At 49.7% G+C, this 24175-nt stretch overlaps 2 protein-coding genes across 3 annotated transcripts in view; one reads left to right on the top strand and one right to left on the bottom strand.

Annotated features, from left to right (window-relative positions):
* Nucleotides 1–936: 936 nt before the first annotated feature.
* LOC142309796 (uncharacterized) lies at nt 937–2786 on the bottom strand. The gene is made up of 4 exons (XM_075347251.1): nt 2715–2786; nt 2402–2615; nt 2165–2321; nt 937–2036 (listed from the first exon to the last, which is right to left on the bottom strand). The coding sequence occupies exons 2-4, from the start codon at nt 2514–2516 to the stop codon at nt 980–982; spliced, it is 1329 nt and encodes a 442-aa protein (XP_075203366.1). The 5' UTR covers nt 2517–2615; nt 2715–2786; the 3' UTR covers nt 937–979.
* A 7254-nt stretch (nt 2787–10040) lies between these two features.
* Nucleotides 10041–24175, top strand: part of LOC142311000 (WASH complex subunit 2-like) — a 236907-nt gene continuing 222772 nt past the window's right edge. For both annotated transcript variants that reach the window (XM_075348954.1, XM_075348955.1), the window contains exons 1-3: nt 10041–10283; nt 14244–14408; nt 18115–18180. In XM_075348954.1, the coding sequence (XP_075205069.1) occupies nt 10173–10283; nt 14244–14408; nt 18115–18180 (342 nt within the window). In that variant the 5' untranslated portion in view covers nt 10041–10172. The remainder of the gene's footprint in view (nt 10284–14243; nt 14409–18114; nt 18181–24175) is intronic.

Below are 24175 nucleotides of genomic sequence, written 5' to 3' on the forward strand. Positions count from 1 at the left end.
TGCTGAACAATACTACAACATTTGTCAGTTTCTAAATTGCCTTGGCTCAGTGGACGGCAAACATATAAGAATTGTGAAACCTGCTGCTTCGGGGTCAGAATACTACAATTATAAAAAGTATTTCTCAATTGTCCTAATGGCAATAACGGATGCGGACTACAAATTTATCTCAGTGGACATTGGCGCATATGGGAGATCCAATGACTCTCAGGTCTTTAAAATGTCCCCAATGGGGCGGCGAATCTATGGGAATACTTTTGATTTCCCTCCTGCAAGACCTCTTCCTGGCACATGTGAGCCCCCAATGCCCTTTATTTTTGTGGCCGACGAAGCCTTTCAACTCTCCCAACATCTATTAAAGCCATATGCAAGCCGTGGATTGACGCAAACACAAAAAATATATAACTACCGATTATCCAGAGCCAGAAGAATGGTGGAATGCTCCTTTGGGATACTAACCAGCAAATGGCGAGTGTTGTTAACAGCCATTAATTTAAACATTGAAACTGTTGATGAAATAGTGAAAGCATGTGTGGTACTGCACAATTTTGTTTTAACAAAGGAACCTTTGTCCTTGGATGACCAGAGTTTGGAAGCCACCTCTTTGACTGACTACACCAGTCCTGGATTTAGGAGTAGTGTTGCCTGTTCAACAATACGTGACAAATATGCTGACTATTTTGTGTCCCCAGAAGGTAGAGTAGATTGGCAAGATCAAATGGTATAAGATTTTTCTTTAGTTTTATAACAAATAAAAATAGTTAAAAATAAATTAAAATATATCTTGTTAACCTTGTTAATTTTAATCTTTGAATCTCTTTAAAAATTTGTAATTTTTACACCGTCAAATTACAACATGTTATGTTTTTGTATTACCTTATTATTAACTTAACTTGCAAAATAATATTCCCCCCCAAAAAAACAAGAACAAATAAATACTTTTCAACAAAAAACTTTTATTTTTTATTACATACATAAATTATAAATTTGTATATCTTGGGCTTGGGGTGGAGATAGTACTGGAGGGGCTGACAGGTGGGAACACACGCACAGTTGGAGTATTGAGGGTGGAAAGTGGTGTTGGTGGTGGTGGTGGTGGGGAAGTAACAGAAGGTGAAGGTGTGGTTGAGAAACCAAGAGGGAAACCAGGAGATGGGATGGGATTTGGTAAGGATTGAGGGGTGGAGTGGAGGGATTGGGAGACAGAAGAGGTGGCGGGTGAATTAGTGGCTTGAGTTGGGGTCATGATGGGTGTGGAAGGCGAGATGTGGTAGTGGGTAGGAAGTGTAGGGGCAGATGTGGTTGGAAGCTGGTACTGGGCCGCAGGCTGGTACTGGGCTGCAGGCTGGTACTGGTCAGCAGGCTGGTACTGGGCAGCAGGCTGGTACTGGGCAGCAGGCTGGTACTGGGCAGCAGGGGGAGTAGGGACAATGGCTGGAGGGGGGGCAGGTGCTGGAGGAGGGGTGGGTGGAGGTGGTTGGGAGGAAACCTGCGCCAGAGCCTGCCGTGTGGCTTGCATTACATGCATCTGCTGGTCAGGAGATAGCTTTTCCATGCGCTCTAGTACGGCTTGAAAAAAACAATGATTGGGTGATTTACTTGCATCTAAATGCAGCCTGTCCAGACGCGTGCACAATTCGTGTGTATTTTTTTCCATATTGGCATTTATGAAGCTAAAACAAGAACGATTTTGTTCGGCTAATAATTTAATGGCGTTCTGGAAGGCTGCATTTAGATGCAAGAACTCGGGCGCATAGCTCTTTTCCTGACCCCTATGACGCTGACGCCCAGAACCCAAAGGTGTTCTACTGAGGGCAGCAGTGTCAGAGGGGTGGGGTAGGGGAAAAGCTATCTCGTCACCAGCAGCTTCAGGTAATGAAGTCTCACGGGAAGCTCCAGCGCAGGTGGATGGGACAAATGTAGATGGAAGGGAAGGTTCAGATGGGTCGGGTCTGTGCCTGTGTTCCCCAGTGGCGGACTGTTCAGGGATCGCTCCTGTCGGGTTCGATGCAGGCTCCCGAGTGCTGCAGACGGTGCTGTTAAAAAGAGGAAAAACAAAACAATAATTACTTTAATTGCTATACATTGGCACTGACTAAAAAAAAAGGCAAAAAAAATCAGACATAAACTATTATACTTTGTACATATTGTGGGGAATATTTACCTTCTGCACACCATAGTTGTCCGGAGGAACGACAAGGCTCTAAAGTAACGGTACTTCGATCTGCGTCCTCCGGATCCACTCGGGGCCTGCATCTCTTGATTCAACTCCTTTTTGAAGCGATCCCTGATAGACCGCCACCGCTTCTGAAGTTTGTCACCTGAAAGTGGAAAGCACAAAGTGGTTAGTATACAACACATTACATCCTGCAGCATAACCTACTGAACTGTGAATACTTACGCGCTTTCTTCTGGCCACGAGAATTGAGCTCCCCCCAACCTTCTATCGCTGCGTGGCATACCTCGTCCCAGAGTCGACGGGTTACGATAGAATCAGCGTGGCGGCGGTCAGCCATGTTCCACAGCGGCTCCCTCTCTCTAACTTCATCGATGAGGAGGTCGATGTTGATAAATCCGGCCTCCTCACCGTCAGAATCGGGAGCACGCTGTGATGCCTGTTCAAAGAAAGAAAAAAGAAATTAAAAAAAAAAAAAATTAGACATAAATTCACACAGACATGTAAAAAAAATAAAAAAATAAAAAAAAAATCTTACACTATGACCACCGCCACCTCGACGACGACCCTGGGACGGTCTTGGGGGAGCTCTATCGTGAGCCCTAGAAGTTGAAGCCTTTAGTGAAGAAAAAAAAAAAACATTATTTACTTATGTGTTTGGTGTGCTGTGGTAAACAATTCCTGTATGAAACTTACACTATGACCGCCCGCTCCGTGTATTTCTCCACCCCTTCCGTCCTCTTCTGGCAGCATCTCCTGTGATGTTTCGGCCACCTGTGTAAATGTCGTTTATTTAAAATGTTTTTTTTTTTTTTTTAAAAAAAAAAAAACAAAAAAAAAATATATACCTCAGTTTGTGAACCGGAGGGCGGGCTACCAGAAGACGACATATCTTTTTTTATTACAGGCCTCGCACACCAACTGGCTGGACCAAACTCTGACCGCAACACTGCACCTGTAAAAAAAGAAAAAAAAATGTCTAAGTACATGTACGCAGCTCACAACAGTGATCTGTGGACAGTACTGTGGACATTACCTCAGGAACACTCTCCTCCAAAGAAATTCACACTGGCACAGAACCGAACGTACCCAGCAACTGGCTGGACCAAACTCTGACCGCAACACTGCACCTGTAAAAAAAGAAAAAAAATGTCTAAGTACATGTACGCAGCTCACAACAGTGATCTGTGGACAGTACTGTGGACATTACCTCAGGAACACTCTCCTCCAAATAAATTCGCACTGGCACTGAAGCGAACCGTACCCAGCAACTGGCAGGCCCAAAATGTGACCGCAACACTGCACCTGTAAAAAAAGAAAAAAAAATGTCTAAGTACATGTACGCAGCTCACAACAGTGATCTGTGGACAGTACTGTGGACATTACCTCAGGAACACTCTCCTCCAAAGAAATTCACACTGGCACAGAACCGAACGTACCCAGCAACTGGCTGGCCCAAACTCTGACCGCAACACTGCACCTGTAAAAAAAGAAAAAAAAATGTCTAAGTACATGTACGCAGCTCACAACAGTGATCTGTGGACAGTACTGTGGACATTACCTCAGGAACACTCTCCTCCAAAGAAATTCACACTGGCACAGAACCGAACGTACCCAGCAACTGGCTGGACCAAACTCTGACCGCAACACTGCACCTGTAAAAAAAGAAAAAAAAATGTCTAAGTACATGTACGCAGCTCACAACAGTTATCTGTGGACAGTACTGTGGACATTACCTCTTCCCTGGAGCACTGGACTGGAGGACAGCAGAACTTGAAGTCAGGAACGAACAGCAGGAGGTGTGTAGAATGTGCTGGATCCTTTTATAAGTTGTGTGATGATGGAAAAAAAAAAATTTGCGCATGCTCTGTTTACCAAACCGGATGCGGTCACCGCATCCGGTTTAAACCGCATTGCGCCGGATCCGGCATGCATAGACAACCATTGTATACAATGCCGCATTGTACCGGATCCGGCAGAATGCGGTTTTTTTAAGGGGCAAAAAAACGTTACATGATACGTTCTATCCGGCCGCCGCATTTAATTATTTTGCCGCATCCGGAAAAAAACGGATGCACCGCAAAGCCATCAGGTACAATCCGGTTACAATGCAAGTCTATGGGGATAAACCGGATGCGATACCGGATCCGTTTTATCCTTTTTTTTTCCGGATTGTACCTGATGGCAAAAAACTGATGTGTGAAAGTAGCCTAACCGTTGATTTTGCAGCAGAAAACCCGCTGATTTTCCAGAAAAATCCGCGTGTTTACGCTAGTACAGAAACTCCCCATGTTATCCTATGGTATTTGGGGAGTGCTGTATCAATGCTGCGGTATTTACGGCTGCGGAAAATGCTGCGGATTTCCCGCAACCGCACGTAACTGTATGTCCATTATTCAGGAGGAATTATCTGCGGAATTCCCGCCCCTCCACTATGGAGATACAGGGCGGGAATGCAGAAAATCCGCACTGTTTCTGCAGGTTTACCGCAAAAACTCTGCAGATATACTACAGCAATGGATAGCTGCGGATTCCGGGGAGCTGCTGCGTCAACCTGCGGAAATACCTGCAGAAAAGTCCGCAGGTACGATCTCCCGTGGGTACATGGCCTTACGCTTCTCCCACTCCACCAGGCTCCACCAACTCTTCAAAAATGTCGCTATCGAGGCTGGGACTGGAGGGCGTAAAGTAAAACTCAAAATGGAATTTTACCCTATAGAAATACATAAAAAATATAACAGTGTGGACGTTTACTCCATTAAACACTTGAGCAATTCAAGAAAGCATTAAAACAGTAGTCATGAAATCATTACGATTATAAAGCCTGGTATATGTGTGTGTGTGTGTGTGTATATTTATGTGCGTGTATATATATATATATATATATGTGTGTGTGTGTATATATATATCTATCTATCTATATATATGTATACACATACATGTGTATATATGTTTATATATATAAATATATATGTGTGTGTATATTTATGTGTGTGTGGGTACACACATATATATATATATATATATACTAGAAGGTGGCCCGATTCTAACGCATCGGGTATTCTAGAACTTATTGTGTAGTTAATGTATGATTTTTGTTATATATATAGATGTTGTTGTGTGTAGTTGGCAAGTATTTGTGTAGGGCTGTAAATGCTCTGGGTGTTGTCTGGGTGTGGGAGGGGTGAGAGCGGTGTTGTTTGTGTGTTGCGTTGTGTGTGTTGCGTTGTTTGTGGAGCGCTGTGTGTTTGCAGCATTGTGTGTGTGTGGTGATGTGTGTGCTGCGCGGTTTGTGTGGGTGTGGGGTGCGTATGTGTGTTTTGGGGGGAGGTATGTTTTGTGCAATGTGTGTGTGTTGCGCGGTATGTGCGTATATTTGTGTATGCTGCGGTGTTTGTGTGTTGGGTGTTGTGTGTGTGCGGCGTTGTCTGTGTTTGTGGGTGTCTGTGTGGTGTGTTGTGCGGTGCGCGTGTGGCGGTGTGTGTGTGTTTTGGGGGGAGGTGTGCACCCCCATCGTGCTCCATCCCCGATGCTGCGCACTCCCCATCGTGCTCCATCCCCCATGCTGCGCACTCCCCATCGTGCTCCATCCCCCATGCTGCGCATTCCCCATCGTGCTCCATCCTCCATGCTGCACACCCCCATCGTGCTCCATCCCCCATGCTGCGCACCCCAATCGTGCTCCATCCTCCATGCTGCACACCCCCATCGTGCTCCATCCTCCATGCTGCACACCCCCATCGTGCTCCATCCCCCATGCTGCGCACCCCAATCGTGCTCCATCCCCATGCTGCGCACTCCCCATCGTGCTCCATCCCCCATGCTGCGCACTGCCCATCGTGCTCCATCCCCCATGCTGCGCACCCCCCATCGTGCTCCATCCCCTATGCTGCTCACCCCCATCGTGCTCCATCCCCAATGCTGCGCACCCCCCATCGTGCTCCATATCCCATGCTGCGCATCCCCCATCGTGCTCCATCCCCCATGCTGCGCACCCCCCATCGTGCTCCATCCCCCATGCTGCGCACCCCCCATCGTGCTCCATCCCCCATGCTGCGTACCCCCCATCGTGCTCCATCCCCAATGCTGCACACTCCCCATCGTGCTCCATCCCCCATGCTGCGCACTCCCCATCATGCTACATCCCCCATGCTGCGGACCCCCCATCGTGCTCCATCCCCCATGCTGCGCACCCCATCGTGCTCCATCCCCCGTGCTGCGCACTCCCCATCGTGCTCCATCCCCCATGCTGCGCACTCCCCATCATGCTACATCCCCCATGCTGCGGACCCCCCATTGTGCTCCATCCCCCATGCTGCGCACCCCATCGTGCTCCATCCCCCGTGCTGCGCACTCCCCATCGTGCTCCATCCCCCATGCTATAATAGTTCTCCTATTATACTCAGAGAGGAGTATAATAGGAAGACTATAATAGGAGTAGTCCTGGGGGGAGAGGAGTATAATGCCGGCTCCCTGCACATGTATACCGGGAGCCGGTGTACGCTGGTAACTATGATACACATCGGGTAACTAAGGGACCTTAGTTACCCGATGTGTATCATGGTTACCAGCGTTCAACGGCTCCGTCACGATCCCAGCAGCGCAAGGTTATGTCTGGCGATGCGTGCGGAGGGTCGGGGCGAGCGGCCAATCCATGCGGAGGGCGGGGCCAGGCCGAGGCGAGCGACCAATCCGTGGGGGGGGGGCACGGGCCAGGCCGAGCCAGCGGCCAATCAGATGGTTGTCACTGTAATGACACTCACCGTGACACAATTTTGGAGCAAGACAGACAGACAGACAGAATAAGGCAATCAGGGGCGTAACTACCACGGTTGCAGCGGTCGCCATCGCGACCGGGCCCGGGCGGTTTGGGGCCCGCGGGGACCCGACAGATCAGCAGCCAGCTCCTCTCAGTGAGAGAGAAGCTGCGCTGATCTGTCACAGTGCACGCGCCCACTATATGACCCGCTGCCGCCCCCGACACCGGTCCCTCCTGCCCGATGTCAGCGGCGGCACCGGGGCCCCCCTCCCCCGTCACTGCGCACAGTAATAATGAAGCATAGAGCGGCCGGCGCCGCTCTGCATCATCATTCTCCCCCTGTGCCTGTGCGGTGACGTCACTCCTGTGCGACTGCTGTGCTGAGTGCACAGAGCGCAGGGAGGGAGGACGCCGACCGCAGCACCGGGAGAATGAGGAGAGGGGAGGACAAGCATCAGTGGAAGGAGGAGAGCAGGGAGTACAGCATCAGTGGAACAAGGAGACGTCAGGACAGAGCAGCAGTGGAAGGAGGAGAGCGGTGAGTACTTGTTTTTTTTTTATATATATAAGTGAGTACACGGTGGTCAGAGGCCTGGAGTGGGGAGGCTGCATGATACTGTACATGGAGGCCTGGGGTGGGGAGGCTGCATGATACTGTACATGGAGGCCTGGGGTGGGGAGGCTGCATGATACTGTGCATGGAGGCCTGGGGTGGGGAGGCTGCATGATACTGTACATGGAGGCCTGGGGTGGGGAGGCTAAATGATACTGTACATGGAGGCCTGGGGTGGGGAGGCTGCATGATACTGTACATGGAGGCCTGGGGTGGGGAGGCTGCATGATACTGTACATGGAGGCCTGGGGTGGGGAGGCTGCATGATACTGTACATGGAGGCCTGGGAGGCTGCATGATACTGTACATGGAGGCCTGGGAGGCTGCATGATACTGTACATAGAGGCCTGCGGAGGCTGCATTATACTGTACATGGAGGCCTGGGGAGACTGCATTATACTGTACATGGAGGCCTGGGGAGGCTGGCAGCATTATTATACATGGAGGCCTGGGGAGGCTGGCTGCATTATTATACATGGAGGCCTGGGGAGGCTGGCTGCATTATTATACATGGAGGCCTGAGGAGGCTGGCTGCATTATTATACATGGAGGCCTGGGGAGGCTGGCTGCATTATTATACATGGAGGCCTGGGGAGGCTGGCTGCATTATTATACATGGAGGTCTGGGGAGGCTGCTTGCATTATTATACATGGAGGCCTGGGGAGGCTGGCTGCATTATTATACATGGAGGTCTGGGGAGGCTGCTTGCATTATTATACATGGAGGTCTGGGGAGGCTGGCTGCTATATTATACATGGAGGCCTGGGGAGGCTGGCTGCTATATTATACATGGAGGCCTGGGAGGCTGGCTGCTATATTATACATGGAGGCCTGGAGAGGTTGGCTGCATTATTATATATGGAGGCCTGGTGAGGCTGCATAATAAACATGAAGGACACCTTATACATTGAATATAGAGGTGTAATATACATAGAGGTCTATGAGGCTGCATTATACTGGAGGTCTATAGGGCTGCATTAAAATGGAGGTCGGGGGGGGCTGTATAATACAAAATGAAGGGACACCTTATACATGGAATATAGGGGTGAATTATACATGGAGGAGTATGGGGCTGCATAATACCATCTGAAGTTTTATGGGGTTGCGTTATAATACATCTAGGACTATGGGGGCTGCATTATAATATATGGAGGACTATGGAGGCTACCTTATACCTGGACAATGGAAGTGCATTATAAAACATGGAGGATTATGTGGTGCAGTATAATATATGGAGAACTATGGGGTGAATTTTAATACATGGAGAACTATGGGAAATGCATTATAATTGAAGGGCTACTTTATACATGGAGGATTATGGGGGGTGCATTATAATATATGGAGGGCTATGTATCTGCATTCTAATATATGAAGGGTTATGTGGGACCCTTTATACAATTATTTGGAAGGCTATGTGGGGGCTGTTATAGTATTTTGAGAACTTTATACAAGGGGGACAAAGATACAAGTATGGGATGGAAATGTTTTGTGCTGAGGGAAAAAGGCTCTTTCCCTCAGCAGCCAACTTTCCCATGCTCTGCTATACATCTCTCAGCACCCAGCTTTCCCATGTTCTGATATACATCTCTCAGCACCCAGCTTTCCCATGTTCTGATATACATCTCTCAGCACCCAGCTTTCCCATGCTCTGCTATACATCTCTCAGCACCCAGCTTTCTCATGCTCTGATATACATCTCTCAGCACCCAACTTTCCCATGCTCTGCTATACATCTCTCAGCACCCAGCTTTCCCATGTTCTGATATACATCTCTCAGCACCCAGCTTTCTCATGCTCTGATATGGGAAAGCTGGGTGCTGAGGACAGGATAAATATCAGAACATAGGAAAGCTGGGTGCTGATAGAGGGATTTCAGGGTGCTGTGGGTGAGAGCCAAGTGTCAGGTACCCCGAGTGTCTGTGTCTGTGTATGTGGAGGGGGGGGGGGGCCAGGTCTAAACTTTGCACCGGGGCCCATCCAACTCTAGTTACGCCACTGAAGGCAATTATATATATAGATATACACATATATGAGGACCTCAAAAAATCAACTCCATTCTAGTGGTTTCTATGAGGAGCTGTCTAGATTGGAGTTGATTTTTTGAGGGAGAGAGATCCTCAAAAGATCACCTCCATTCTAGTCACCTCAGTACAGAGCCATCTAGTGTGGATAAAATGAGGGACTCAAAAAAAAGCGTCTGCAGTGAGGGCCTCAAAAAATCAACTCCATTCCAGTCACTTCACTAGTGAGCCGTCTAGAATGGAGTGGCTAAAATGAGGATCACAAAAAATCAACTCCATTCTAGACGCAACCAGTGTGGAGAGTTACATGAGCCCTTATGGGCAGCGCTGTATAAGTGTATAGTGCTGTACAGGGACGTACGTGACGTCTACGCTGTAGGGATTTCTATAGTCGCATTTGTCGCTCCTCTCCTCCCCGTACAGTAGCAGTGACTCCTCCCCGCCCAGCGGCCGTCAGCGGGTCACGTGTCCACACTGTCACATGACGCCGGTCACCTGCGCTCCGCTCCAATATGGCGCCCCGGGCTGTGACACTCCGGGACTGATGTGACGCGATCTCCGTCCTCTTCACTCCGCGGATCGTACGACGCTGCTCACAAGCCATGAACGGCCCCGTGAGCGCCGGGACGGAGGAGCCCGTGTGGCAGAGGCCGTGGTCCCTGGAGGAGATCGGGAGGAGCAGCCAGAACTGGTCCCTGGCGGCCGATGCTGGGGTGAGGGCGATGCCTGTACTCCGGGCTGTATGGGGGTACTGGGCAGGGAGCGGGCAGCCGATCACTACGAGACTGGAGAAATCGTGCGATGTGATTGCTTGCAAGAACAGTGGCAGCAGATGTCGCCCGTCTGTACACAGGAGACCCTGAAGTTTTTGCCTGTTTGCTCCTTAGGAGACCCTAAAATGTCCCCCTCCCCCAGCACTTAGAGGGGTTGTGCAGTGAGAACAAGCAATCACCACTGCAGCACTGGTGACAACTTACCAACCCCACTCCATTATTCTCTATGGAGGGGCTGGAAAGGTCCCATAGAAGTGAAAGAAGCGGAGGTGGAGTATGAAGGTAGAGGTGCCCCAATCTGCGGGTATAAGTGGTCAGACCATCCCCAATCCATAAGTTCTGTTTTCACCGGACAGCCCCTATAAGTAGATGGTCACTTCATAAACAATGCTGGCTGTTCCAAGCAGAGATCCCTCTATATCACCCCGCTGTGCCCATAGAGGATCCGCCGCCCGTACTGGTGAGCCGGACACACCCCGCTGTGCCCATAGAGGATCCGCCACCCGTACTGGTGACCCGGACACACCCCGCTGTGCCCATAGAGGATTCGCCGCCCGTACTGGTGACCCAGACACACCCCGCTGTGCCCATAGAGGATCCGCCGCCCGTACTGGTGAGCCGGACACACCCCGCTGTGCCCATAGAGGATCCGCCACCCGTACTGGTGACCCGGACACACCCCGCTGTGCCCATAGAGGATTCGCCGCCCGTACTGGTGACCCAGACACACCCCGCTGTGCCCATAGAGGATTCGCCGCCCGTACTGGTGACCCGGACACACCCCGCTGTGCCCATAGAGGATCCACCGCCCGTACTGGTGACCCGGACACACCCCGCTGTGCCCATAGAGGATTCGCCGCCCGTACTGGTGACCCAGACACACCCCGCTGTGCCCATAGAGGATTCGCCGCCCGTACTGGTGACCCGGACACACCCCGCTGTGCCCATAGAGGATCCACCGCCCGTACTGGTGACCCAGACACACCCCGCTGTGCCCATAGAGGATTCGCTGCCCGTACTGGTGACCCGGACACACCCCGCTGTGCCCATAGAGGATCCGCCGCCCGTACTGGTGACCCGGACACACCCCGCTGTGCCCATAGAGGATTCGCCGCCCGTACTGGTGACCCGGACACACCCCGCTGTGCCCATAGAGGATTCGCCGCCCGTACTGGTGACCCGGACACACCCCGCTGTGCCCATAGAGGATTCGCCGCCCGTACTGGTGACCCGGACACACCCCGCTGTGCCCATAGAGGATCCACCGCCCGTACTGGTGACCCAGACACACCCCGCTGTGCCCATAGAGGATTCGCCGCCCGTACTGGTGACCCGGACACACCCCGCTGTGCCCATAGAGGATTCGCCGCCCGTACTGGTGACTCGGACACACCCCGCTGTGCCCATAGAGGATTCGCCGCCCGTACTGGTGACCCGGACACACCCCGCTGTGCCCATAGAGGATCCGCCGCCCGTACTGGTGACCTGGACACACCCCGCTGTGCCCATAGAGGATCCGCCGCCCGTACTGGTGACCCGGACATACCCCGCTGTGCCCATAGAGGATCCGCCGCCCGTACTGGTGACTCTGACATACCCAGCTGTGTACATAGAGGATCGTCTGTCCATAGTGGTGACCCGGACATACCCCGCTGTCCACATAGAGGATCTGCCACCTGTAGTGGAGACCCAGACATATCCTGCTGTGCACATAGAGGATCTGCCACCCAAAGTGGTGACCCTGTGCCCTCGGCTGCCCTTCATCTATGGGCATTATTCCAGTTGTTTGCGCCCTCAAACATATGGTGTGGGTGTGAGACGTCAAATCACTAAGGGCAATCACTTCCCCAGTGGGACGAGCCACCACCAGCTATCACTAGGTGTCCCCATCAATATGGTGAGCTAAGGGGGGTGCATACTGTATGTCTGCCATTTACGTGTCAGTCCGGAGAGGCAGCCTTCATTCTTACCCACGATTCTTCGTCCACAAATGACCTTTTTCTGACAAGACGTCCCCAGACGATAGCTTCTCGTCTGTGACCACCAATATGGACTGAATGTATGTGACTTCGTGATGAGTGTCCTGCTTCTGTGTCCAGTCTGATCCTCAGGAACGGTTCTAACTAATATTTTCTTTTTTGTTGTTTTTATCAGTGTGTCATCAAAAGTCTCTATTATAATATAGAAATATTTTTACCCCATACAGAGAATTCTGTAAACCAAATTAAAGTTTGGCATCACCGTAATCGGACTGATCTGGAGAATCGCGTCACCAGGACATTTTTACCATGTACTCATTGATGAAAAAGCAAAACTCAAAGACACAATGGCAGAATTACATTTTTTTTCCATATTTGAATTTTTCCCATTTCTCAATTCACAAAACACAAGACCCCGGAGTGGTATCTCATGTGAAAAATATAAAAGATATGACTCTTGGAAGAATAGCAGAAAAAACCCAAAAGGGCAATAACTTTAACCCCTTCCTTAAACTGAATATTTACTGTAAAGCATAATCGTCTATTAATTTTTATTTAATAAATCTATAGTACACATGAAAATACGTAACCTTGTAATATTTATTAGACAAATTTTCTTTTCTCTGCCAGAATTGATCAGTCATTATCAAAATTCCCAATTCTGAGATAAAATCTGTATTCAGTGAAGACTTTCCCATTACTGAGATAGGTGAGAGCTGTTACTGATGAGATTCTATGTAGATAGAAGAGGCGTTGGGGGGCGGAGCTCTGCCCCTCGCTCCCCCCTCTGCCCCTCGCTCCCCCCTCTGCCCCTCACTCCCCCCTCTTCTTTCTACATACAATCTTATCAGTAAATACTGCCATCTCCTATCTCAGTAATGGGAAAAGCTGGTGTCACACTAAACGACAGCGACAACGACGTCGCTGTTACGTCACCATTTTCGGTGACGTAACAGCGACCTTGTAAGTCGCTGTTATGATCGCTGCTTAGCTGTCAAACACAGCAGAAGCAGCGATCATAACGTCGCTGTGCTACATGTTCAGAGAGCAGGGAGCCGCGCTTAGCGCTGGCTCCTTGCTCTCCTGCAGCACACATCGGGTTAATTAACCCGATGTGTGCTGCAGCTACATGTCACAGTTCAGAGAGCAGGGAGCCGCGCTTAGCGCTGGCTCCTTGCTCTCCTGCAGCACACATCGGGTTAATTACCCGATGCATACTGCAAACACATGTCACAGTGCAGGAGCCGGCGCTGGCAGCAAGAGCGGAGGCTGGTAACCAGCGTAAACATCGGGTAACTAGGGAAAGGGCTTCCCTTGGTTACCCGATGTTTACGCTGGTTACAGCTTACCGCAGCTGCCAGTGCCGGCTCCTGATCGCTTCATTTCGTCGCTCTCTCGCTGTCACACACAGCGATGTGTGTGTCACAGCGGGAGAGTGACGACCAAAAAATGAAGCTGGACATTCAGCAACGACCGGCGACCTCACAGCAGGGGCCAGGTCGTTGCTGGATGTCACACACAGCGACAGCGACGGGACGTCGCTGCAACGTCACAGAAAATGGTGACGTAGCAGCGACGTCGTTGTCGTCGTCGTTATGTGTGACACCAGCTAAAGTCTTCACTGAATACAGTTTTTGCCTCAGAATTGAGAATTTTGATAATGACTGATAAATTCTGGCAGAGAAAAGAAAATTTGATAAGAAATATTACAAAGTTACTTATTTTCATGTGTTCTATTGATCTATGAAAGAAGAAGTAAAATGATGGTTACCCTTTAAGCAATGGTGATGCAGATGGTCCGTTCTACCTACATGGCTCCTGTGTAATAGCTGCCTTGTCGTTTCCCATTGTAATTCTCTTCTTTTATGTCACCATTAACCTCTCATTAATGTTTGCATTGTTTGTGTCTTTTTGCTTTTAGCTCCTGAATTTTCTCCAAGAATTTTCCCACCAGACCATCTCCAGGACACATGAGATTGAGAAGCAGCTGGACGGCCTCGTGCATGAAGCAAAGAGCACGGAGTGCCGGCTGCACAACATCTTCAATGACTTCCTCATGCTGTCCAATACTCAATTTATAGAAAACGTGAGTGACTGTTTTTTTTCTTGTGCTAAAAGGTTTTTTTTTTTTCAGCTTTAGATTAAATTGACTCGAGCGTATAAAAATTGTCCATTTTTCATCCAGAAACAAAGGACTATTTTATCTTGTCAGCCGTACGGTGTCCTTTCCTAGTCTCATCCTGCAGAGCTCCTGATCATATTTACATGCTGGAAACATGTCCGCCGCCTCCCATCTGTGTGAGCTGCCGCCGCCTCCCATCTGTGTGAGCTGCCGCCGCCTCCCATCTGTGTGAGCTGCCGCCGCCTCCCATCTGTGTGAGCTGCCGCCGCCTCCCATCTGTGTGAGCTGCCGCCACCTCCCATCTGTGTGAGCTGCCGCCGCCTCCCATCTGTGTGAGCTGCCGCCGCCTCCCATCTGTGTGAGCTGCCGCCGCCTCCCATCTGTGTGAGCTGCCGCCGCCTCCCATCTGTGTGAGCTGCCGCCGCCTCCCATCTGTGTGAGCTGCCGCCGCCTCCCATCTGTGTGAGCTGCCGCCGCCTCCCATCTGTGTGAGCTGCCGCCGCCTCCCATCTGTGTGAGCTGCCGCCGCCGCCCATCTGTGTGAGCTGCCGCCGCCTCCCATCTGTGTGAGCCGCCTCCCATCTGTGTGAGCCGCCTCCCATCTGTGTGAGCCGCCTCCCATCTGTGTGAGCCGCCGCCCATCTGTGTGAGCCGCCGCCCATCTGTGTGAGCTGCCGCCGCCGCCCATCTGTGTGAGCCGCCGCCTCCATCGATGGGTGTTCACAGTAGTCACACAGTACTGCAGACATCATTTCACCCATCATTGAGTGTTGGTGATAGGAATGTGGCAAATGATCGTTCTTTCCTTATGTTTTAAGCAAGTATGACAAGGGGCTTTGTAGGGTGAGAGAGAATGCTAGTATTTTGGAACAATGGCAGATAATTGAAAATGTTTTCCAATCACTGTAAATCCTTTTTGATTGCGTATAGGCCGGTTATTGAGTGGTTAACATTCAGCAATACTGTTCATGTCATGGTTCATAAGACTGTGGTCATTAGGCTGGGGCCACATGGTCATTAACTCTGCTGGAGCGTAAGCTGAGTGTCATGCGACTGTCAAGCCACTGTGATGCAATCCTGCGGTCACAGCACAGCCAGAGAGGTCAGGGTGGGTGGTGCGGAGGAAAGGGAGGAATTCATCTCCCTATCTCCTCCATTATCAGCTGATGCGATTCTCGCACTGCACTCGCATTACTCCGGTGTAATGTGAGTGCAGCCCGATATTTGTCTTGCACCCATAGACTTGTATGGGTGCGAGTGAAAACGAATCTGATTCCACCCGCGCATGCTGCGTAACATGGGTCCTGGTGGAATGTGATTTTTGTTTTGTTTTTTTTTTTTTTTAATTTATTTTTATCGCATTGCACTTGCTCTGTTTTACTCGCCGCGTGTTCTCAGCCTTATAGTTTCTGGACCGTTGTCAGCAAAATATAGACTGCTGATTGCCACAATCAAAAAATATCCTAAAATAATGAGCTAAACTCACTAATCAATAACGCAATCAGAAACAAAGTTTCAAAAATGAGTATAAAAGCTCATAATTTATTGTGCATTAATTAAAATACAAAACAATACAATATTATATCAAAAAGCAAGATTGCCAATTCATCAAGTCTGTAAGCCATAATATACCTGCACTTAAAAAATCACTTACCGTATTTTTCGCTTTATAAGACGCACTTTTGTTCCTCCAAATTTTGGGGGAAAGTAGGGGGGTGCGTCTTAAAAGCCGAATACACGGGGGGGGGGTGTATATTATTTATATATATATGTATGTGTATATATATATATATATATATATGTACACTGCAGGGTCCAGGGGAGGTGGGGGCAGCTCTGGAGCGCAGGTGAACGCTGCGGCGGCAGCGTTTGATCTCCTGCTCCCGCTCATATAATATGCACAGCCGCTGTCCATCTCCGGTGGTGCTGAAATCGCACCGCAGTGATGGCTGGGGGAGCGGTGCATATTATATGAGCCTGCGCCCCCCTGTGATGGCACATGCCCCCCCTGTGTTAGATATGACCCCCATGCTGCTACTCATTCTAAAATAAAAAAGCTTTACTTACCCCCTCCAGCGTTTCTCCCCGTGTCCCTGCTTCCACTGTGATCAGGCACGCAGAGAGCTCAGCCTGCTGTGCCGATCACATGACCGCACTGAGAACCAGGAAGTGGAAGAACAGAAGCACGGAGCCAGACAGGAGGGAGATCAGCGCTGGAGGAGATAAGGAAAGAGGGTTTTATTTTACTTTGGGCAGCAGCCTAGGGGCCATATCTGACACAGGGGGACTTGTGCGATCTATAGGGGCCATGGGCAGCACTATGGGGGCGATATCTAACACAGGGGGACTTGTACGATCTATATAGGGGCCATGGGCAGCACTATGGGGGCGATATCTAACACAGGGGGACTTGTGCGATCTATATAGGGGCCATGGGCAGCATTATGGGGGTGATATCTAACACAGGGGGACTTGTGTGATCTATATAGGGGCCATGGGCAGCACTATGGGGGAGATATCTAACACAGGGGGACTTGTGCGATCTATATGGGGGCTAAATCTAACACAGGGGGACTTGTGCGATCTATATAGGGGCCATGGGCAGCACTATGGGGGCTAAATCTAACACAGGGGGACTTGTGCGATCTATATAGGGGCCATGGGCAGCATTATGGGGGTGGTATCTAACACAGGGGGACTTGTGCGATCTATAGGGGCCATGGGCAGCAGCATGGGGGCGATATCTAACACAGGGGGACTTGTGCGATCTATATAGGGGCCATGGGCAGCACTATGGGGGCGATATCTAACACAGGGGGACTTGTGCGATCTATACAGGGGCCATGGGCAGCAGCATGGGGGCGCTATCTAACACAGGGGAACGTGTGCAATTCATAGGGGACCATAGGCAGCACAGGGGAATGTGTGCCATCACAAGGGGGCTATATTCAATATAAGGGGGCCATATCCAGATTAAGGGGACTAATTTTAAGATAAGGGGCTATGACGGACATATACCCTATATGATTTGTTAGAGGGACACTGGCATTATAAGAAGAACCCCATTTAACATTAAAAAAAAAAATTCTCTTTTCCTTCACCAAATTTGGGGGTGCGTCTTATAATCAGGTGCGTCTTATAAAGCGAAAAATACGGTACTTATTTTTTTAAGTGCAGGTATATTACGGCACAATAAATTAAGAGCTTTTATACTCATTTTTTTGAAACTTTGTTTCTGATTGCGTTGCTGATTGTGGCAGCCTGGCATCTGTCCACAGAGAGGGCACTTTCACTTTGAAAGGCAGAACTTTGGATTATAAATGTATTTATATGAGAATTTTCTATTTAATAATTTCCCTTGTAGAAATTCACCCCCCAGTGTGTTGTGAGGGTACATGGCAGATGTTGTACTGGTGATCACGGCAGAACCTGATGATTATCTGATTTGCTTTTATAAATATTATCATAAATTGTTTAAATAAGGTATTTGTGTTACATGCATTTAAAAAAAGAAAACAAAATTGGGATTTCATGATTGGCCACTGTAAAAATTGCAGGATTAAAAAAAGAAAATAATAATTTCACTTATTAACCTGATTTAAATAATAGGTTATTTTCTGATGACACTTTCCCTTTAATTGGATTTGTAACAATTGATGTTTTTCTCCAGAGGGTGTATGATGAAGAAGTTGAGGAACACGTAGTAAAAACTGATGTAGGAGAGAAACCAGAACAGGTATGTGTCATCTTTTTGTAAGGCTGAATTAGTTTTAGGGGTTTTTTTTTTGTTTTGTTTTGTTGTAACCTTTGTGCTGAAGAGTAACTAAGCGTTATTTTTTTGTCCAGCAGCAGAAGTTAGGAAACTTTGCAAATCACTTTTTTTAGGGGATTTGTCTTCACTCCTGTAAGAATTATAAATAAATAGATTGTGTCTTCCAATCCATTGCTTTTCTCCAGTCTATTTGTCTTCAGCTGCACTGATATCAACACGTACTCATTTGGAGTACAGATGATGGCAGTGAAAGGGGATTCAGAGTCACAAGTTTTTTTTTTTTTCCAAGCACGAAAACAAATCCTCGTATTAAAGTGATTGACAAGGTTTCATAACTTTCCATGCAGGACAAAATTACTAAAAAAAGAAACTGTAAAGGAGTTGTCCACTACTCCACAAACCCCTTCTAAATGACTAGCGTGTTTCCCTGAAAATAAGCCCTAGCATGATTTTGCAGGATTTTTGGAGTATGCTTGAAATATAAGCCCTACCAAAAATAAGCCCTAGTTACAGTAAGGGCCAGCGTTCGGGGGAATCAAACTTTGCAGTCTCTTAGGGACCCCAGCAGTTGTATTCCGAGGTTGATTGTCTGACCTTTGATGACCTCACAGTCATGTGACCAAAGGTCTCTTAATTGCAGGAGTCTAAAAGAACTGAACAGGAGACAGGCTGGTATATAGGACTGTTAGGCGGAAGGGGGAGCAAACTGGGGAACTTCATAGGGACCCCATTCTAGGGGTCCCCAGCATTTATATTCTGATTATAACACTGCATTAGGACCTTTGTGACATTGTGTGTGTGTGTGTGTGTATATGTGTGTGTGTGTGTGTGTGTCTACATGGATAAGGGGCAGATAATACATAGACACACGTTTTACACACAGGGTTTGGAGACTTATGTTGATCTCCGAGAATGTGATATGATTTTTTTTTTTTTGTTCAAGGCTAAATGTGGATGGGGTTTTTTTTGGGAGGGGGGGGGGGGGGAGACCTCCCCTGAAAATAAGCCCTAGCCCATTTTTTGGAGCAAAATAAAATATAAGACCCTGTCTTATTTTCTGGGAAACACGGTATATTCTCCTGCTGTGGCTGCCATTCTAGTAATGTCAGTGCCGGGTCCCCCACCGGAAGTCAAAGCCACAGTAGCTGTCACTTCTTCTGGTTGTCTCTGTACAAAGGATGTGAGCGCGAAGCCCGCAATTATTGGCTGCAGGGTTCACAAGGTAACTAGAGAGTCGGGGACCCGGCATTGGAGGGGAGTACAGGCTGTTTATTTACCAAGGCAGAATATAGTAATGGAGAAGGACTTGTCTGAGTTTTGGACAACCCCTTCAAGTTAATATCGCTCACTTGCGGCACCACTTCTTATTACTTCCAATACATACAAGACAATTCAGCTCTTACCTGATAACACCAAAACTAAATGTTCACAAAGCCGTCTGATCCCACATTCAGCTGCAAATATTTTGTCGGGTTTTTTTCCCCTTTCTTTTGTGCCAAGTGGAGAGTTTGAAGAAAGTCAATTCTGGTTTTCCGAAGAAAAGAATGCAACATATGCAGCACATGAACTTTGCCTGACAATCAACAATGACAACACATAACTACATTAATGGGTTTACTAGAATGTATCTTTTTATTTGGTCACATAAATAATGAAAAAAAAAAACTTTGCATAGAATGTTTGTGTTCTTTAAACAGAAAGATACAAATATTACAGCACAGGATGATAGCTGATTCTTTTTGTGAGGTAAAACATTTCCCTGCCTGTTTTAAAAAAAAAAAATTTTACCTCAAAGAATTATTTGTGATCCCATCCTATAATGTCTTTATACTCCTTTACTTACCCGGCCCAGGAGCTGTGGTGTGATCAGACCATGTCCCTGTACAGTCAGACACAGCCATTACACAGTACATAATCAGGGACACATATTTAAGATTTATCTCAGCACAAGAACAGTTATTTTAAAGTCCCATCCAATTGTGGAACTTAATATTATTCCAAGATCTATTGATTAAAATCAACTTTATTAATGGGAAAACCCCTTTTAAGTTTCAAGCTCTACTGTGTGAGCTTAATATTGGAAGGGTTTTGTGGCTCAGTCCAATTGAAGTGCACAGGAACCAGCTGCAGTACCTGGCACAGCCACTACAGAATGTATGGCGCTGTTGAAGAGAGTGTGATGTGCTACAGCTCCGCGGACCCTTTCATCAGCTGATCAGTGAGGCTGCTACGGATCAGACCATTATCTTAAGGATAGACCATCAATATCAATGTCCCAGAAACCTCTTTAATTGTTTAGTTCTCCTTTTTGCAAGAATCTGACAGTCACTTCTCTCATGTTGCAATGTAGATGAATGACAAAAGGGTGAGAAGGAAGGGTATATGGTGTAATGTACAAAACAAATATATCAAGACTAGAAGGTGGCCCGATTCTACGCATCGGGTATTCTAGAATTTACGTATTGTGTAGTTAATGTATGATTTTTGTTATATATATAGATGTTGTTGTGTGTAGTTACCAAGTGTTTGTGTAGGGGCTGTACATGTTCTGGGTGTTAGCAACCAAAGAAAAAAGCGATCAAACATCCAATGCATTTAAAATATAAATTTATTAGTGCAAGTGTATGACATAGGAATAGGCACATAAAGAGGGCATACAATGGTGGTGTCAATCCATCATAATAGTACTAATGGTGCTAATGACACTGCTGGTGGCAGGGAGTGCCTGGAGAACACAGCAAAAATGGCAATGACCACAATATTAATTCCCCCAATGGGGTATAACTCACATGTCCATGTTGATGGGCTCAACAGAGACACCCCACCAACCAGCGGCAACCAGGTCTATTTACCTATCACATGTATATACATAACCCACCATGGACATGGTATTGCACTCACCAGAGCCCCCCACCCGACGGACGTCCGCCGAAACTGACGTCCGTCGGGTGGGGGGCTCTGGTGAGTGCAATACCATGTCCATGGTGGGTTATGTATATACATGTGATAGGTAAATAGACCTGGTTGCCGCTGGTTGGTGGGGTGTCTCTGTTGAGCCCATCAACATGGACATGTGAGTTATACCCCATTGGGGGAATTAATATTGTGGTCATTGCCATTTTTGCTGTGTTCTCCAGGCACTCCCTGCCACCAGCAGTGTCATTAGCACCATTAGTACTATTATGATGGATTGACACCACCATTGTATGCCCTCTTTATGTGCCTATTCCTATGTCATACACTTGCACTAATAAATTTATATTTTAAATGCATTGGATGTTTGATCGCTTTTTTCTTTGGTTGCTGTTGCTTGTCATGCGATTTATCCAAGGTCCTTATATGCGCAAGGCACCATCTATACAATTTATATTGAATGGAAATTGGTAATAATTATGATGGTGGTGTTTATGTCAAAAAGCTTATTTAATGTTCTGGGTGTTGTCTGGGTGTGGCGGGGGGTGAGAGCGGTGTTGTTTGTGTGTTGCGTTGTCTGTAGCGTTGTGTGTGTGTGTTGCACGGTTTGTGTGGGGTGCGTGTGTGTGTTTTGTGCAATGTATGTGTGTTGCGCGGTATGTGCGTATATTTGTGTGTGTTGGGTGTTGTGTGTGTGCGGCGTTGTCTGTGTTTGTGGGTGTCTGTGTAGGGCGGTGTTTGTGGTTCCCAGTGTGTGTGTGGTGTGTTGTGCGGTGCGCGTGTGGCGGTGTGTGTGTGTGTGTGTGTTTTGGGGGGAGGTGTGCACCCCCATCGTGCTCCATCCTCTATGCTGCTCACCCCCCATCGTGCTCCATCCCCCATGCTGCACATCCCCCATCATGCTCCATCCCCCATGCTGCGCATCCCCCATCGTGCTCCATCTTCCATGCTGCGCACCCCCCATCGTGCTCCATACCCCATGCTGCGCACCCCCCATCGTGCTCCATACCCCATGCTGCGCACCCCCATCGTGCTCCATCCCCCATGCTGCGCACCCCCCATCGTGCTCCATCCCCCATGCTGCCCACCCCCCCATCGTGCTCCATCCCCCATGCTGCGCACCCCCCATCGTGCTCCATCCCCCATGCTGCGCACTCCCCATCGTGCTCCATCCCCCATGCTGCGCACTCCCCATCGTGCTCCATCCCCCATGCTGCGCACCCCCCATCGTGCTCCATTCCCCATGCTGCGCACCCCCCATCGTGCTCCATCCTCCATGCTGCGCACCCCCCATCGTGCTCCATTCCCCATGCTGCGCACCCCCCATCGTGCTCCATTCCCCATGCTGCGCACCCCCCATCGTGCTCCATTCCCCATGCTGCGCACCCCCCATCGTGCTCCATTCCCCATGCTGCGCACCCCCCATCGTGCTCCATCCCCCATGCTGCGCACCCCCCATCGTGCTCCATCCCCCATGCTGCGCACTCCCCATCGTGCTCCATCCCCCATGCTGCGCACTCCCCATCGTGCTCCATCCCCCATGCTGCGCACTCCCCATCGTGCTCCATCCCCCATGCTGCGCACTCCCCATCGTGCTCCATCCCCCATGCTGCGCACTCCCCATCGTGCTCCATCCCCCATGCTGCGCACTCCCCATCGTGCTCCATCCCCCATGCTGCGCACTCCCCATCGTGCTACATCCCTCATGCTGCGCACTCCCCAATGTGCTACATCCCTCATGCTGCGCACTCCCCAATGTGCTCCATCCCCCATGCTGCGCGCACCCCATCGTGCTCCATCCCCCATGCTGCGCGCACCCCATCGTGCTCCATCCCCCATGCTGCGCGCACCCCATCGTGCTCCATCCCCCATGCTGCGCACTCCCCATCGTGCTCCATCCCCCATGCTGCGCTCCCCATCGTGCTCCATTCCCCATGCTGCGCACCCCCCATCGTGCTCCATTCCCCATGCTGCGCACCCCCCATCGTGCTCCATTCCCCATGCTGCGCACCCCCCATCGTGCTCCATCCCCCATGCTGCGCACCCCCCATCGTGCTCCATCCCCCATGCTGCGCACTCCCCATCGTGCTCCATCCCCCATGCTGCGCACTCCCCATCGTGCTCCATCCCCCATGCTGCGCACCCCCCATCGTGCTCCATTCCCCATGCTGCGCACCCCCCATCGTGCTCCATCCTCCATGCTGCGCACCCCCCATCGTGCTCCATTCCCCATGCTGCGCACCCCCCATCGTGCTCCATTCCCCATGCTGCGCACCCCCCATCGTGCTCCATTCCCCATGCTGCGCACCCCCCATCGTGCTCCATTCCCCATGCTGCGCACCCCCCATCGTGCTCCATCCCCCATGCTGCGCACCCCCCATCGTGCTCCATCCCCCATGCTGCGCACTCCCCATCGTGCTCCATCCCCCATGCTGCGCACTCCCCATCGTGCTCCATCCCCCATGCTGCGCACTCCCCATCGTGCTCCATCCCCCATGCTGCGCACTCCCCATCGTGCTCCATCCCCCATGCTGCGCACTCCCCATCGTGCTCCATCCCCCATGCTGCGCACTCCCCATCGTGCTCCATCCCCCATGCTGCGCACTCCCCATCGTGCTACATCCCTCATGCTGCGCACTCCCCAATGTGCTACATCCCTCATGCTGCGCACTCCCCAATGTGCTCCATCCCCCATGCTGCGCGCACCCCATCGTGCTCCATCCCCCATGCTGCGCGCACCCCATCGTGCTCCATCCCCCATGCTGCGCGCACCCCATCGTGCTCCATCCCCCATGCTGCGCACTCCCCATCGTGCTCCATCCCCCATGCTGCGCTCCCCATCGTGCTCCATCCCCCATGCTATAATAGTTCTCCTATTATACTCAGAGTATAATAGGAGGACTATAATAGGAGAAGTAGTCCTGGGGGGAGAGGAGTATAATGCCGGCTCCCTGCACATGTGTACCGGGAGCCGGTGTACGCTGGTAACTATGATACACATCGGGTAACTAAGGGACCTTAGTTACCCGATGTGTATAATGGTTAC

The sequence above is a fragment of the Anomaloglossus baeobatrachus genome, chromosome 5, assembly GCF_048569485.1.
Source record: "Anomaloglossus baeobatrachus isolate aAnoBae1 chromosome 5, aAnoBae1.hap1, whole genome shotgun sequence".
NCBI classification, from domain to species: domain Eukaryota; kingdom Metazoa; phylum Chordata; class Amphibia; order Anura; family Aromobatidae; genus Anomaloglossus; species Anomaloglossus baeobatrachus.

Bases quoted from the DNA above. Each gene is read 5' to 3' on its own strand.
- LOC142309796 (XM_075347251.1), bottom strand. From the start codon at position 2,516: ATGGCTGACCGCCGCCACGCTGATTCTATCGTAACCCGTCGACTCTGG. The intron at 2,322-2,401 runs GTAAGTATTCAC...TTCCACTTTCAG, and splicing joins TCGTGGCCAGAAGAAAGCGC to GTGACAAACTTCAGAAGCGG. The intron at 2,037-2,164 runs GTAAATATTCCC...TCTTTTTAACAG, and splicing joins ACAACTATGGTGTGCAGAAG to CACCGTCTGCAGCACTCGGG.